This window comes from Ipomoea triloba, chromosome 4, assembly GCF_003576645.1.
Source record: "Ipomoea triloba cultivar NCNSP0323 chromosome 4, ASM357664v1".
NCBI lineage: Eukaryota > Viridiplantae > Streptophyta > Magnoliopsida > Solanales > Convolvulaceae > Ipomoea > Ipomoea triloba.
This window is the reverse complement of record NC_044919.1, coordinates 4,089,512-4,105,176: the sequence shown is the minus strand read 5'-3', so window position 1 is coordinate 4,105,176 and position 15,665 is coordinate 4,089,512. Positions and strand designations below refer to the sequence as shown.

At 40.2% G+C, this 15,665-nt stretch overlaps 3 protein-coding genes across 3 annotated transcripts; 2 read left to right on the top strand and 1 right to left on the bottom strand.

The window, feature by feature from the left end:
* Positions 1 to 676: 676 nt before the first annotated feature.
* LOC116015650 (60S ribosomal protein L4-1-like) lies at positions 677 to 2,935 on the top strand. Its single transcript, XM_031255788.1, has 2 exons — positions 677 to 1,865; positions 2,601 to 2,935. The coding sequence occupies exons 1-2, from the start codon at positions 750 to 752 to the stop codon at positions 2,712 to 2,714; spliced, it is 1,230 nt and encodes a 409-aa protein (XP_031111648.1). The 5' UTR covers positions 677 to 749; the 3' UTR covers positions 2,715 to 2,935.
* A 330-nt stretch (positions 2,936 to 3,265) lies between these two features.
* LOC116015649 (pentatricopeptide repeat-containing protein At5g02830, chloroplastic) lies at positions 3,266 to 8,697 on the top strand. The gene is made up of 12 exons (XM_031255787.1): positions 3,266 to 3,876; positions 4,260 to 4,347; positions 4,716 to 4,920; positions 5,195 to 5,302; positions 5,686 to 5,850; positions 6,064 to 6,645; positions 6,733 to 6,798; positions 6,886 to 6,966; positions 7,131 to 7,228; positions 7,506 to 7,713; positions 7,976 to 8,036; positions 8,142 to 8,697. The coding sequence occupies exons 1-12, from the start codon at positions 3,291 to 3,293 to the stop codon at positions 8,504 to 8,506; spliced, it is 2,613 nt and encodes an 870-aa protein (XP_031111647.1). The 5' UTR covers positions 3,266 to 3,290; the 3' UTR covers positions 8,507 to 8,697.
* A 58-nt stretch (positions 8,698 to 8,755) lies between these two features.
* On the bottom strand, positions 8,756 to 11,620 carry LOC116015653 (thioredoxin-like protein AAED1, chloroplastic). The gene is made up of 9 exons (XM_031255791.1): positions 11,378 to 11,620; positions 10,522 to 10,663; positions 10,371 to 10,416; positions 10,097 to 10,156; positions 9,877 to 9,913; positions 9,624 to 9,703; positions 9,434 to 9,525; positions 9,183 to 9,243; positions 8,756 to 9,031 (listed from the first exon to the last, which is right to left on the bottom strand). Exons 1-9 carry the CDS (start codon positions 11,568 to 11,570, stop codon positions 8,960 to 8,962), a joined length of 783 nt encoding a protein of 260 aa, XP_031111651.1. The 5' UTR covers positions 11,571 to 11,620; the 3' UTR covers positions 8,756 to 8,959.
* Positions 11,621 to 15,665: the final 4,045 nt, after the last annotated feature.

Below are 15,665 nucleotides of genomic sequence, written 5' to 3'. Positions count from 1 at the left end.
TTTGTGGGGGGGGGGGGGGGGGGGGTGTTATGATTTTTTTTTTTTTAATAATTAAAACCAGCAGTTGAAGTGCTTGGAATGATCTATCAATAAGTCAAATTTTCTTGAAGCTTTTCCAAATAAAAGAAAATTTTAATTTTTCAAAGGGTACGTTTGGTCATAGCAAAAAATATATATTTGTGCACTAAATACTAGTAAGATTAATAGTTGAACATCAACTAGAAAGCTATTTATGTACACTAAGTATTACTCATTCCATTTAATGAGATGTTGAGTCACCGTAATTTATTCATCTATTATCTTATAAAGTTAAGGTGTGGAGTTATAGGAGCAAAATTATTTTACTTTTTATGGACAAAATACTAAGGAATAGACTAAAAGTGATAAAAACTCTACTTCAAAAGTTTATTTTTATACCAACTTAAATCCCAAATCATATCCTCATTTAGTCATTTCAATTCGATTTGGAACAAAAAAACAAAAAGGATTGATTTGAATGAAATGAGTTTAATTTCGGAGCTTCACCCATAATTTTTCATTGGGCTCTAGTATTTAAACTAAAATAAAGAATTTTAATATGGGCCACAAAACAAAATGGTATAGCCCAATGGATTAAGAAATGATTTCAAAGCCCAGAAACGGCTGCACACTATTTATTCTCACTTCACCAAGTGACCTAATTTTCACCCTCTTCCCCAAAACCCTAGCCATTGTCTTCCTCACTCTCCCCCTCCCCGTGTGCCGTCGCAATGGCCACAGCCGCCGCACGCCCTCTCGTTTCCGTTCAAGCCCTAGAGAATGACATGGCCACCGACGGAGCAAGCGCCACCAACTCCGTCGCTCTCCCCGGCGTCATGAAGGCTCCGATTCGCCCCGACGTCGTAACCTTCGTTCACTCCAACATTTCCCGGAACTCCCGTCAGCCGTACGCGGTGTCGAAGCGCGCCGGCCACCAGACCTCCGCCGAGTCCTGGGGAACTGGTCGCGCTGTGTCCCGTATCCCCCGTGTTCCAGGCGGCGGAACTCACCGTGCCGGCCAGGGAGCGTTCGGAAACATGTGCCGTGGTGGAAGGATGTTCGCTCCCACTAAGATCTGGCGCCGCTGGCACCGGAAGATCCCGGTGAATCAGAAGCGCTACGCCGTCGCCTCCGCCATCGCCGCCACCGCGGTTCCTTCCCTTGTCCTTGCTCGCGGCCACCGAATCGAATCGGTCCCTGAAATCCCCCTCGTGGTCTCCGATTCCGCCGAGGGAATTGAGAAGACATCCAACGCCATCAAGGCTCTCAAGCAAATCGGAGCGTTCCCTGACGCCGAGAAAGCTAAGGACAGCCAAGCAATCCGCGCTGGCAAAGGTAAGATGCGTAACCGCCGCTACATTTCCCGCAAAGGCCCTCTGATTGTTTACGGAACCGAAGGCGCTAAGCTAGTAAAAGCCTTCCGGAACATTCCTGGTATTGACATTTGCCACGTGGACCGCCTCAACCTCCTGAAGCTCGCTCCAGGAGGCCATCTCGGCCGCTTCGTTATCTGGACGAAATCTGCATTTGACAAACTGGACGAAGTTTATGGCTCTTTCGACAAGCCTTCGGAGAAGAAGAAGGGTTACGTCTTGCCTAGGCCTAAGATGGTTAATGCTGATCTTGCTAGGATCATCAATTCTGATGAGGTGCAGTCTGTTGTGAGACCAATTAAGAAGGAAGTGAAGAGAGCTACTCTCAAGAAGAATCCATTGAAGAACCTGAATGTGCATCTCAAGCTTAACCCTTATGCCAAGACTGCCAGGAGAATGGCCCTTTTGGCTGAGGCTCAGCGTGTTAAGGCCAAGTCAGAGAAGCTTGCTCAGAAGAGACTACAAATCACAAAGGTATGAGCTTTAAGTAATTTTAATTTGAACCAGTTTACAAGTAGTTGAATTTATCACATTTCAATGCTTAATATTATTGTGTGCAATATCTAAGTCATGTCCCCTTATTTTGACCATATTGATTGATCTTGCAATAGTGGTATACATGTCTTTATATAGAATTGCCTTAGTATGCTTGCTTGGTTTGTCAGTAAATACCTATTGTTTCTTGAAATGTTGATTCCATTTGCCCAATTTTGAGCTCTAGTCTGGGATTCCTAAACATCCTTCTTGTGTTGCCACAAAAGGCCAAATCCCTAGCCCCGTCCCCACACCCCGCCCACCTTATTTGTGAAGGTGGTAAGTCACGGTCACTTAGTGGCCCATTAGTTGGGAGGACCAGTTTAGCCTTCCTCCACACATTGGCTGTGGGTCCTTTGGACTTGCCCACAATTTGCTCACGAACCAATTGAGCTACCCGCTACCTGTGTAGGCACATCCTTCTTGTGTTGTCTAGTGATTTAAATGTTTTAGTTTTGTTCTCTGATTAATCCAGCATTCATTGTGCTTGTCTACAGCTTAATCTCTGTTGATATCTTATATCTAGCAGTATATGTATATGTTGAGAAGTTGTTTTTCATTAACATGTTATTCTTTTTGTTCTTTAGCTTTGTTTTCCATGCTTACAAACAGCACTATCAACTTCTGCATAATGTTTAAATGATGGGGATTTGACTTAAATTTCTTGTATTTTAGGAGGAGGCATCTGCAATCAGGGCTGCTGGGAAGTCCTGGTACAAGACAATGATCTCCGACAGTGACTACACAGAGTTTGAGAACTTCTCAAAGTGGTTGGGAGTGTCTCAGTGATTCCATGTTTCTCAGAGAACTTTTACTTTCTAGTGCTGTTTAGTGTTGTTTATGCAATTTTGTGATGAGACATTAATGAAACAAAGCAGAAATGGGGAATTCTGGAAGGGAATTGCTTTGCATTTTTGCCAAGTTTCCCACTTCATTATCAAACAGATTTGGCTTTTAGAATTTTGTTGTGAATTGATAAATTTTATAATTTTGTTTGTTTTCTTTCTTCCTCTTCCAAGTTTTCTTTGGTATATGCCTTTTTGTTACTGTTTTATGGTTTAACTTAAAAGAAGAATTTGGATGTAATGAAATTAATATGAACAATGTTTGGGAAAATCTTAATCAAGTTGGACAAGTTGTTGATTCTTAGCGGGTGTGATTTATTAAATTTTTTTGTTTGAGTCAGTCTAAGGCTTTTTTACAGAGCAAATGTATTTTTTAAAAATTTTGGTTTAAAAATTACGCAAAAAATAGTGAAAATTAAGCAATTTTATTATTTAAAAAAAGAAAAAAAAGAGAAAAAATGACAGAAGAATCCCTTTTAAAATCAAGCTTCTCCTTCACTAAAGAAACGGTTGGCCAGGAATGAGAGAAGCGTTAGTAATCCTTCCCTCCTCTTCCGTTTCTCTCCCGCCGCCCAACCCCGCTGCTACTCCTCCGCCGCACCGCTGCCGTAACCACCGGCCGTCCACCAAGTCCAAACCTAAACTAAAGCCTAAGAAGAAATCCAGTCCCTGCAACTCAGCCTCCACCTTCTCCGCTTCTTCTCCACCTCCTCCTCTGCTCACGCCCACTCCCAAATGGGACTCCACCGCCTCCTACCACCGCAGGAGCCTCAAATTCTACGCGGAAATCGCTTCCCGCCACGCCGAGGACGGGAGATTCCAGGATTTCATGATGATTGTGGAAAGCGTCGTCGTTTCTGGAACCGATGCTGCGAATTTTGCGAGGTTGCTGAATGTGAACCTCATTTCTCTTGGAATCGTGAGGATGATCGAGGAAGGGAAGCTAGGGAGTGTTGTCGAGTTGCTGAGTAGTGTTCAGAAGCTGCAAATTCATCCTCCTCTGCTGCTCGATGGAGCTGCTATCACCGCGCTTCACAGAGATTGTCAGCGCATTGTGAAGTGTGGCAAAGAGGAAGAAATTGTTACATTGATGGAAACACTCCAAGGTAAACACTTTTTGGTGCTCACTAAGCACAGTTGTTTAAGCATGAAGTACTGATGTCTCATTGAGAGGATTTATCAAAGATTTGTGTAATTTAGTAGTTCTACCTTTTTTTTTACTGAAGAGGGAAACCGCACGCAAGGGTTTGCACTCGCATTGTGATTACCAGTTGGTAAACCAGCCTAAGTTGTCTATATAGCTCTGATAGGCTCAAACCACCAGCTCAAAGAAGGCCAGTAGGTTACTGGTTACTCCCACTAGCAGTAGAACTTGTAACTTTGTGGTTATGCCAGTCAATAACCTGACCAATTTAGCTGGGTTGTCGCTAATAGTTCTACTTTGTGAAGATGAATGGTGTTTGATTTGTGTGAGATTACCTGGTTTCAGGGTATGGTTTGCCAATTAAAGAATTTGTGGAGCCCTTGGAAATCATAAGGCTTTGTGTCAGAAAACTAAACCCAAGTGCTGCCATCAGGTACAGGAAAAGCTACATTTGAATACAAGGAATTTATCAACTGCTTTCAAAGTTCCTCAAAATTAGCATGTCACTATGTCTGATGGATGTCCATAAATATGAAAGCTCTGATCTTTAATTTGGAGAAACTAGGACTGGATGAGTTTCTATTGAACTTTTTTTTTCTTTCTATAGCATAATTATTAAAGGTATATGTTACTACCCCATCATCACACTTATTTGTACCTTTCTTGGTGATATCAATTTTGCTCTGTAAACAAGAACAAACTTCTGAACATAGAATTTTACGGGGTGACTGTTGATTATGGAGTATTTGTTATCTTTTAGTTAATGCTATTGCCTAATGCCTTAAATCTGATATTCTGCAGGTATGCACATATTTTTCCACATGTGCAAATTTTGTTGTGTACCATAATTCATGAATTTGGGAAGAAAGGTGACTTGGACTCTGCCCTAACCGTGTTTGAAGTATCCAAGCAGGATTTGGATTCTCCTAATATGTTCGCCTACCGGATAATTATAGATGTGTGTGGTCTCTGTGGTGAATACTTGAAGTCTAGGCCCATATACGAGGTACTAGTCTTGCAAATCATACATAGGCTTGTATTAAACCGTGTTTAAGCTAGGACAATATCAATATAGAACCACTGTTTGATCTAAATCTAAAAGGCAGGAAGGAACTATAATCTCATAATCTTATTGCAATTATTTTGAGTTTAATTAATATGTTTGCAAAATATGTTTTAGAATTGACCAATAAGGGTTTCAACTTTATTTTATTAGATTCAATGCCTTGAAATTCTTCCTGGATAGGTCCATGATTCAATTATATATAATGCCAGTGCAGGAGTTAATTGCTCAAGGTGCAACCCCAAATGCATATGTTTTCAACAGTCTCATGAATGTAAATGCTTGTGATTTGAGCTACACGTTATATCTATACAAGGATATGAAGGCAAGTTTTTGTTATTTTCTTGTTTGCACTCTCAAATTCTCTCCTATCCAAGCCCTCCCTTGAAGATACACATGAATCTTATATGAGAAGGCTATCTTATATTCTCCATATTGGGAAAGGCTATCATTTATGATACTGAAGTAAAATACAGTACTTCTTCCATGACTCAATAGAAGTTTTGATCACAGGTTTCCATTGGTTTCCTTCTTATCTACTTTGTTGTTCACTTGTTCTGGTTAAACCATTAAAGTTTATACACTGGATCTTGTTTATTCTTCATGAATATACCTTCAGGTTTCTTCTTGTTACTTGAAAGCTTAAGTGATGGAAGGGAATCATTTGTTCATTTTATTATTCCTTTTTCACTTTTTTTTTGTATCCAGAAACTAGGTGTTACAGCTGATACGACATCTTATAACATCCTTCTGAAATCATGCTGTCTTGCTGGAAGAGTCGATCTAGCCAAAAACATTTATAAGGAGGTGAAGTGCTTGGAGTCAGCAGGAGCATTGAAATTGGATGTCTTCACATACAGCACCTTAATTAAGGTATTTTCCTCTTTAGCTATCATGTATAGATTCCAAATGCATTAAGAAACCATGTTCAACATTTAGACCTCAGTATAAGAGTATAAAGGGCACCATACACATACAAGAATGAACGCCAAGTGGATAAAGACAACACTTGAAGCCTAAATAGCAATGTTCTCATATGCAAATGCCATTCTCAGTCAATTTTTAAACCTTCTCCTCAATGTTTAGGTCTTTGCTGAAGCAAAAATGTGGCAAATGGCTCTTAAAGTCAAACAAGATATGCTATCAGCAGGTGTTGCTCCCAATGTTGTTACATGGTCATCATTGATCAGTGCATGTGCCAATGCAGGTCTTGTAGACCAAGCAATTCAATTATTCAAAGAAATGCTTCAAGCCGGTTGTGAGCCTACTGCACAATGTTGCAACATCATCCTTCACGCTTGTGTTGAAGCACGCCAATATGACAGGGCATTTCGGCTTTTCAGGTCCTGGAAGGAAAATGGGCTGCAGAAGGATGATTATGGAAGAAATGCGGAAAACAATATGGGGGTCAACCTCGGGCTTGGAAATTGTGCTGGGGTACCAAACTGCACATCTTCCTCAAGTCTAGAACAGTTCTCTATTAGAGTTCCGTTTATACCCACAACATCAACTTATAATACTTTGATGAAGGCATGTGGCACTGATTATTATCGGGCCAAAGCTTTGATGGATGAGATGAAGACAATGGGTCTTTCTCCCAACCATATAAGCTGGTCCATTTTGATTGACATATGTGGAGGTTCAGGAAATGTACAGGGGGCATTGCAGGTAAAAGTGTCTCCTACTTGTTGTTGTTGTTGTTGTTTTAAATCTATTCCTTGTGAACTCTATAATAAATGTCTCGTTGCAGTGCAGATCTTAAGATCCATGCTTGATGCTGGCATTCAACCCGATGTCGTTACTTATACCACAGCTATCAAGGTTCAGAGCTCAATATGCTTAAACATGAACACACGATGATTCTCATTTGAATTTCTTAGATCATGAACTTCCCTCTTATTTCCACAGATTTGCGTGGAACAAAAATCATTGAAGACTGCATTTTTGCTATTTGCAGAAATGAAAAGATTTCAGATAAAGCCTAATATGGTGAGTTAGTACTCTTTGGACTTCAAATACTGGAAGAATTTTTCATTTGAAAACCGGCATATTTGATTTCCAAACGACTATGGATCTTATTAACAGATCTGTACAAGCATTTTCGCATTTGGTATCAATTCTTGTTTTAAAAACTGGGAACATTTTCATTTTAGGTGACTTACAATACACTTCTTAGAGCTCATGGTAGATTTGGGTCCTTGGAGGAGGTAAAACAATGCCTAGCTGTATATCAGGACATGCGGAAAGCTGGGTAAGAGATTCACTCAACTTAGAATCAACATCACAATTCAATAACTGGCAATTTTTATCCCTTTTGGCATTTTTGCATTTGAAATCTTATCCTCAACAATTAAAATGCTAGCTCTGATGTAACTTTTGCCCTATGTAGCATTTCATACTCAATGACAACATAGTTTTGGCCTGCAGATACTGTATTTGCAGAATTGCAGTATAACACTTGCTATTTTAAAAACAATGTCTGCATATACGTTCTTCATTTTCAGCGTTTTATGATGTCAATCTTATAGGTACAGACTCAATGATCACCATCTCAAACAACTGATTGAGGAGTGGTGTGAAGGTCTAATACAGAATCGCCATCGGAAAGAAGGGCAACTTGCTTCCCAGAATAGGATTGATCTAGATCCTAAAAGTCTGCTTCTTGAGAAAGTTGCTGAACACTTGCAGAAGAGTAATGCTGAAAGCCTATCTATTGATCTTCAGAAACTTTCTAAGGTATATACTCAAAGTGTGGATAATCACTGATAGATTTCTACAAGAAAATGGTTCTGGGCTATGATATATTAATTTCATTCAGTATGCAACTCTGTATGTTCACGGCTCAATGTGATTCTAATTTCCTACCACCAGACAAACAACTTATGATATTTGTATCCATTTATAGGTTTTGAAAATTTCACATTTAAAAATCTCTCCTTTTTTGTCAATTCACACAGTTGCTGCTTGATATCAGATCTTTCATACTCTGCACTTGCAGGTTGAAGCTCGCATATTGGTTCTTGCAGTTCTGAGAATGATGAAAGAGACATCCAATCCAGGTCAGGAAACAATGTTTCCGTCTTATATTTTCAACGTGGACTCTTAACACAAACTATAAAAAAAACTTCACAGAGACATTAATTTCAAATTGGTTTCATCTGCAGGAGATTTAACTACAGATGATGTGCAGATCATATTAGGAGTAGATCAAGTAGGCACACCTGCGGCCAATCATGGAAGTGGAGTCAAGGAAACAATAATCGAACTCTTGCAACATGATTTGGGTCTTGAGGTTGTTTCAACAGGATCCAAAACCGAAACTGACAGAAATTATGGCGAGATAAACTCTGCAGATGAATCTTCAGACACAGAGGAGAACAGAGAAAGCGGTGTTTTGCCATCACAATCAGATTTTCCTACAAGGAGACCTGCAGTTCTACAAAAGTTGAAGATAACTAAGGAATCATTGCACTCTTGGCTACAGAGAAGAATGGATGATTCTGAAAGGCAATCCCCTACTGATATGTGAAAAATCAATCTGTAAGATTCTTTTTGTCCTTTGATCTGTAAAGAGTTTCATTTGTTTCTCTTTTAGTAACAGAAATTATAGCACTGTAAATTAGACCTCATGGTACTTCACTGAAATACACTGCTCTGTATAATCATAAACACACTGTTATTGAAAAAATAAAATAAAATTGCCCACCTGTTTCAGATGTACAACTTTTGTTCTTGATATAATTTCCAATTACTTTCTTTATGTTGAGCTGCAACTAAACAAAGGATTAATGCTGTCATAGCATCCCTATTACGGCATCAAACTGCAAGACATTTGCAGAATTTATAACAACAGCCAAATATTTGCATTTATATGAAATGTGCCTTGTACAGGTATAGAATCGGTATAGATCCCGGATTAAAGAACGAGTTATATATATTGGGTATATTTACGTTAACAAGTGCTGGTGCAAGAATAACTCGATTAAGGAGTACTTTGCAAGCAACAAGCCCTCAAGATATCTTCGATTGGTGGATCATCTCCTGCTTCTTTGTCCTGCGAAGAAGTTGAATTAAAACATCAGGCTACATATTAGTACATATGTGTTCATTGCATCATTGATATTCGACTAATATAGTAATATCATATCAAAGCTCCCACAGAGAGAGAGAGGGAGAGAGAGAGAGAGAGAGGAATAAGAGCTAACCTTATGGATGTACAAGAAGTTAGTTTTACCCGGACCTGCAATGACTATTCCACCTTGTTGCCTGAAAAATTAACCAGTAAAAAGGGCTTCGACTTAGTGTACTTATCAGGAACACTTAAACGTCTAATTCTGCTTGTTTTTCAGCTAAGTAAGCTTAATTCTTAATGAATGCCAGGGTAAGATTATACGTAATCCTTTCACCAAAAAGATAGGAGGGCGAAATTCAACCATGTGGTCAGATTATTACATACCAACCACCTCTTTCCCTTGTGTCTTTCTCAAACGAAAGCTCCCAATCCTGTCTGTAACCTTCCATGTATAATTGGATGATTTTCAGACCCGCCTAGACTAACATATATGCGTGTGTTAAAATTTGAAGCATACGGATTCAGTATAAAAAGAAAAAACTGAAAAGCCAGAGAAGATTAAACGATTATATACCCCGGGAGTGAATGTGGTTAAAACGCCAGACACAAATCTCAATGCCTTATATGATGCATAGCTAGGGTCTGCATAAACCTCTGAAATAAACATAGAACTTATATGAAAACATTTGAACAAAGCCTCAAGGAAACTATGGATGTTGAAACATTGGGCTTAGATCTTCTACAAAGCTTAAAATGGTACTAATCCTATTTGCATCACGCGGCAAAACGTAGAAGGTTTAAACAATTGAAACTCTTAATGAACTTACCTCCCTTGAATTTCGTTTGTGCATAAAATGTCTTGGCCTAGAAAACAGAAAAACGTTTGTAACTCTGATGAGTTCAATGAAATCAGAAAACAATGGAAAAGTTAAAAGAAGGCATGGAACTAAAAGAAATTATAGCAGGCAATCAATCAAGTTCGGTAAAAGAAAATCAATAAGCTCGATGCATGGATAGCTGAAGACTAGAAGGCTCGTCATAGGATACCTGATCGACACTACCAGGCCCGATCAAGACAAGTGCCACACCAGCTGCATCCATCTTATCCTGCGTGCCATAAGAAGAATCAAGAGCGTCCCTGATTATTCACGAACAAGTATTCACTATTTTATTGAAACACAGCCATTATCGCCAATCTATTTATTGAGTCTCCTTTCATCGATTTCCAAATTTTATAATAAACCATTATCATTAATCACGATCATATAATGAGTATCAAAATAAGCCAATTGAAAATAGGCACTCTTGGTTCTACCATTACCTTAACTGCAGCAAGATAGTCGGCCCTTTTGCGACAAAGCACACATCTGCAATTACAAACTCGGGAAAACTTTCAATTAGTTACTTTCTGCTTTGTTCATTGGTGACACATCTCACTGGAAATGAAGCACAAGGGACCTTAGAACAGTTACCCGAAATGGCGGGCAAATGCAACTACAGCTCTTCTATCTTTCCACAAATCCGAAATAGGTATTCCTTGTCCATTCAAATCAAACACGGTCACATTGTCCAACACATTGACAGTCTCCTCATTCACAACATTAGACTCGGTTCCTACCAACAATTAAAAGTATGCTCGAATGAAACCGTTAAGGAAAATCCAAGTCACAAGTTTGTGACCGATATTTGTGTGCACAGGTCTCTATGCTATACAATTCAAATTTCTCAAAAGAAATGAAATTGTATATATACTACTGCAAACCCATACCCCATTTCAAATGTGGGACAAATGCTACTCACAAGCCTTTCCGCTCCATTTTTCCCAACTCAAATGAGTAGACCTTAAGAATCAATTTCTCATTCCCCATCCACTCATTATACATTTTGTGCCTATAAATATAATATATCAAATTAAAATCTCTCGTTTGCACTCCCTCATGGGAGGGGTGGGTTCGAGGCTCAGTGTAGGCAATATTGGCTCTTTGTGCTGCATTTGGTTGACAAATTAGTTATGAAGAGATACTATATTGTAACAGAGTCAATAGTCCTAAAAAAAAATCTCTCATTAACAAGAACTCAAATCCACTCTCACCCGACCTAAATCGAAAGTAGACCCCACTAAATATTATACTACAAAACAACCACTTCAAATAATTTTTCCAACATTAATTTTTTTTTTTCCAACATTAATTAACATCTAAGTATAGGGTATAGAGTATAGTTCACAATAACTAATAGCTTCAATATTTTAGTGACAATTCAACATGCTTTCTTGGAAATTGGGATAGCATGAAGGAATATATGCATAAATAGAGAGCAGAAGCTTACCTGCAGAGCTGGAGATAGCACATATTCTGTTGGGTTTTGTTGGAGCTGAGGGTTTAGTAGTGATGGGTTTTGGGCTAAGGTTCAGAGGAAAGCTGAGATTTTGATGAATTGGGTTTTGATAAACGTTGCGGCCAGAAAGCAGCATGGTACCGCCATAGCTTCGCGTTGTTGTTGCAGAGAGAGATACTGCCATGGCTGTAGTGTTCGAGATGGCAGTTCCCGGGAGAAATCAAGAAGAAGTAGACGTGGCAGTGTTGTGATTTTGTGGAAACCCAGGTTACACGTGGCAAACATTTTTTCTAAATTAATTTTTTTTTTTTAAAAAAGTCAAAAAAAAAGAAAAGAATTTTTTTAGTACTACTAGCTATGTTTTGTAACATAGTAGTACTAAAAAAATTCTTTTCTTTTTTTTTTACTTTTTTTTTTAAAAAAAAAGTCAAAAAAAAAAAAGAATTTGGTCTGTTTGCTAGAACCTAAGGTGTCAGGAGACCAAGCTAACCGTATTTGTATTAGCTTTGGCTTTGAGGAATGGATAAGAGTTGAGGCTGTTGGATTCTCCGGGGGCATCTGGATCTTTTGGAACCATCCTCTGAGAATACAAGTGTTGAACACACATCCCCAATTCGTCAATCTTCAAATAAAGGAAAACGACTCCGAACCGTGGCTAATATCAATAGTTTACGGCAGCCCCAACCTTTCACTACGGAAGAAGCTGTTCTCGGACCTCTCGTCCAGAAACTTCAATTGTCAACAATGCTGGTTAACATGCGGAGACTTCAATTCGGTCACATGCAGAGATGAAGTGAGTAATTCAGGCTGCTTTAATATGGCAAGATGCTCCGAATTCAGACAATGGATTTTCCGCGAAGGACTCATAGACTTAGGATTCACGGGAACTGAATTTACATGGATGAGAGGGAATAATTCTGATTCTTTTAGAGGTGCAAGGCTAGATCGGGCCCTAAGTAATGTGGAATGGAGAACTAGATTCCCAAATGCAAAGGTGGAACATCTCCCAATAGTAAACTCCGACCATGCTCCCCTGTTAATCCAAACTGACCCCCGTCCGGATGTAGAAGCAAGAAAGGCATTCAGATTCAACATAGCATGGTTAATACATGCAGATTTCATCAACTGTGTCAAAAGGTCATGGGATACTGGCAAAAAGATTGAGGAGAACAAACAGACCACCGCAGAAGCTTTACAAGCATAGAACAGAAGCACGGTTGGAAACATTTTCCAGAAAAAGAGACGTACCCTCGCAAGAATCAAAGGAGTTCAGAGAAACCTGTCATCACAGGTCTCAAATGGTTTAATAAGATTAGAAAGGAAGCTTAGGGAGGAACTGCAAGAAACACTCCAACAGGAAGAATTACTGTGGTATCAACGATCAAGAGAAGAGTGGATAGTTTCTGGGGATTGTAACACAAAGTTCTACCACACGACTACCTCGGTGAAGAAAAACAAAACAAGGATCAAAGCACTACGGTCTGAGGAGGGAACTTGGATCTCAGATAGAACCCTTCTTTTAGACCATGTCCGCAGCTATTTTAAGAGACTATTTTCAGATGAGCAAAGTAGGAACAACCAGCCGCTACCACATGGTCGGTATCCAGCTCTAGGTGATCAAGATTGGGAAGAAGTGAACCGCCCATTCCATCCGGAGGAGATCAAGCAAGCCCTTTTCGACATGAACCCTTGCAAAGCTCCAGGACCGGATGGATTCAGCGCCGGTTTCTACCAAAAAACATGGGAAGTCACTAGGGGTAGTCTGATTGAGTTTGGCCTTAGATTCTTTTCAGAAGGAGAACTGTCGCAGGGATGCAATGATACCATTATCACCCTTTTACCGAAAGTGCCGAATCCAGAAAGTGTCAGACAGCTTCGCCCAATCGGTTTATGCAATGTTACATACAAATTGCTTACAAAAACATTGGTGTTACGTTTGAAAGAAATCTCAAAAAAACTAGTGGGACCCCACCAGTCGAGTTTCATACCTGGCAGACAAATTTCAGACAATATCATCATCTTCCAAGAGGTGCTCAATACGATGAGGATGAGGAAAGCAGCCGTGGGTTGGTTAGTGATGAAAGTGGACCTAGAGAAAGCATATGACAAAGTAGCATGGAGCTTCATCAATGATACACTATTGGATATAGGTTTCAATGAAAGTTGGAGGCGCAACATAATGAACTGCGTCACCACATCAAGGCTGGCTGTCAACTAGGATGGTCAAGTCTCAGACTGGTTCCACCCGAAAAGAGGAATACGACAGGGAGACCCCATCTCACCTCTACTTTTTGTTTTATGCATTGAGAGGCTTAGCCATATTATCATTGATTCTATCTCTAATGGTAAATAGAAAGGGGTTAAACTTAGCAGACAAGGCCCTAACCTTTCACATCTTTTTTTTGCAGACGATATGGTGCTGTTCGGGGAGGCAACAATGGAGCAAGCTGTTGAGATGATGCGATGCTTGAACTTATTCTGCGAACACTCTGGCCAGACAATCAGTGTGGATAAGTCCTCTTTATTCTTCTCCAGAAACACAAAAACAGAAGACATACAGAATATTGTCAACCATACAGGAATTACAAAGGTGGAAAACCTTGGTAATTACCTAGGTATTCCGGCGATCCACGGAAGACTTAAAAAGGATACATATGCAAGCCTCATTGAGAGAGTTCAGAATAAACTAGCAGGATAGAAGGCAAAAACTCTGTCACTAGCCGGGAGAGTCACCCTAGCACAGGCTGCTCTTAGCTCCATCCCCTACTACACCATGCAAACCACACTGTTACCTAAAGGGGTGATTAAGAGTATTGAGCAATTGATACGAAGCTTTGTATGGGGTAACTTATCCGATTCAAGGAAGACCCATCTAGTTCACTGGGATACTGTGACAAAGAGCAAAGATAACGAAGGTTTGGGGCTCCGCAAACTTGAAGCAATGAATGAAGCTTTTTTAATGAAGCTTGGATGGCGCATACTTCAGAATGAAGACAGTCTGTGGATCCAGGTCCTCAAGGCTAAGTACTCTATCTCCTTGACGGACTGCACCGAGTGGCGTCCCAAAACCAACATGTCGAACGTGTGGAAGGGCATACTAAAAACCGCCCCAAAGCTTCAACAAGGAGTAACTAAGCTGATCAGAAATGGTCAAAACACACAATTCTGGGAAGAAAGCTGGCTCGAAACAAATCCTCTGGCTAGTTATGCAATAGCTCAAATACCTCATTCAGAATTAACAAACACAGTGGCAAACTACTGGGACGAGATTTCTGGCTGGGACTGGGGCAGATTATCCCACTTCCTCCCGGGAGCGCAATTGGACAAACTAGCAGCAGTCATGCTAGACAAAGAAATGGAGGCAGAAGACTCAATTGGTTGGAAGAATGAGGAGTCCGGTAGGTTCTCGGTCAAATCGGCATACAACATTGTCATAAAAAATCCAGACTCCTACAGCCTAGGTGACAGAATTGAGGTTGCAAAGTGGAATGCAATTTGGAAACTAAAAGTACCAAGCCGGATGAAAACATTCCTATGACTAGCCCGTCATGAGAGGATTATGACAAACAGCATGAGGACACAGAGAGGCATCGCATCATGCGACAAATGCACATTCTGCGAAGACAAAATAGAAGACATTGATCATGCCATCTGTAGCTGCCCATTGGCGGAGCTAGTTTAGAGAAAGGTGCAGCCGACAAATTACATGAAGACAAGGCACATGCCATTCAAACCATGGCTAGACTGCGGCATTGCGAACAAAGGAACCAGTAACATACCACAGTATGACAATATCCTCTTTACAGTCACACTGTGGTGGATCTGGAAATGGCGGAACGAGCTGGTGTTCAGCAATTCAACCCAACCACTTCAGTCGAAAGTCCAATGGATCCACAGACAAGTCGAAGAAGTGAATGCAGCGTTTGCCAGAGCAAAGTCCCAATTAGGTATATCCAATGGTGAGACGTGGGGTTTATACAATTGGGAGAAACCAAAAGTCAATGTAGTTAAGATCAACTTTGATGGAGCCACAGACTCTATGACAAACACTGCAGGCTGCGGAGGCGTCGCGAGGGATGCAACGGGAGCATGGCTGGGAGGTTTCACAAGCAAAATAGGATCCTGTTCTCCAACACAAGCGGAGGCTTGGGCACTCCTAAGAAGCATCCAACTTGCAAAACAACTAGGTTGCAAAAAAGTCATATTCGAAGGTGACTCAGCCGAGATTATTAACGGTATGACAAAAGATCAGATGACCAACTGTGTCGTGAGAAATATT

Bases quoted from the DNA above. Each gene is read 5' to 3' on its own strand.
- LOC116015649 (XM_031255787.1), top strand. From the start codon at position 3,291: ATGAGAGAAGCGTTAGTAATCCTTCCCTCCTCTTCCGTTTCTCTCCCG. The intron at 6,799-6,885 runs GTTCAGAGCTCA...TTATTTCCACAG, and splicing joins CTTATACCACAGCTATCAAG to ATTTGCGTGGAACAAAAATC. The intron at 6,967-7,130 runs GTGAGTTAGTAC...TTTTCATTTTAG, and splicing joins TTCAGATAAAGCCTAATATG to GTGACTTACAATACACTTCT.
- LOC116015653 (XM_031255791.1), bottom strand. From the start codon at position 11,570: ATGGCAGTATCTCTCTCTGCAACAACAACGCGAAGCTATGGCGGTACC. The intron at 9,914-10,096 runs GTATCCTATGAC...TCTGTTTTCTAG, and splicing joins GGCCTGGTAGTGTCGATCAG to GCCAAGACATTTTATGCACA. The intron at 9,032-9,182 runs GTTAGCTCTTAT...ACTTCTTCGCAG, and splicing joins ACTTCTTGTACATCCATAAG to GACAAAGAAGCAGGAGATGA.
- LOC116015650 (XM_031255788.1), top strand. From the start codon at position 750: ATGGCCACAGCCGCCGCACGCCCTCTCGTTTCCGTTCAAGCCCTAGAG. The intron at 1,866-2,600 runs GTATGAGCTTTA...CTTGTATTTTAG, and splicing joins AGAGACTACAAATCACAAAG to GAGGAGGCATCTGCAATCAG.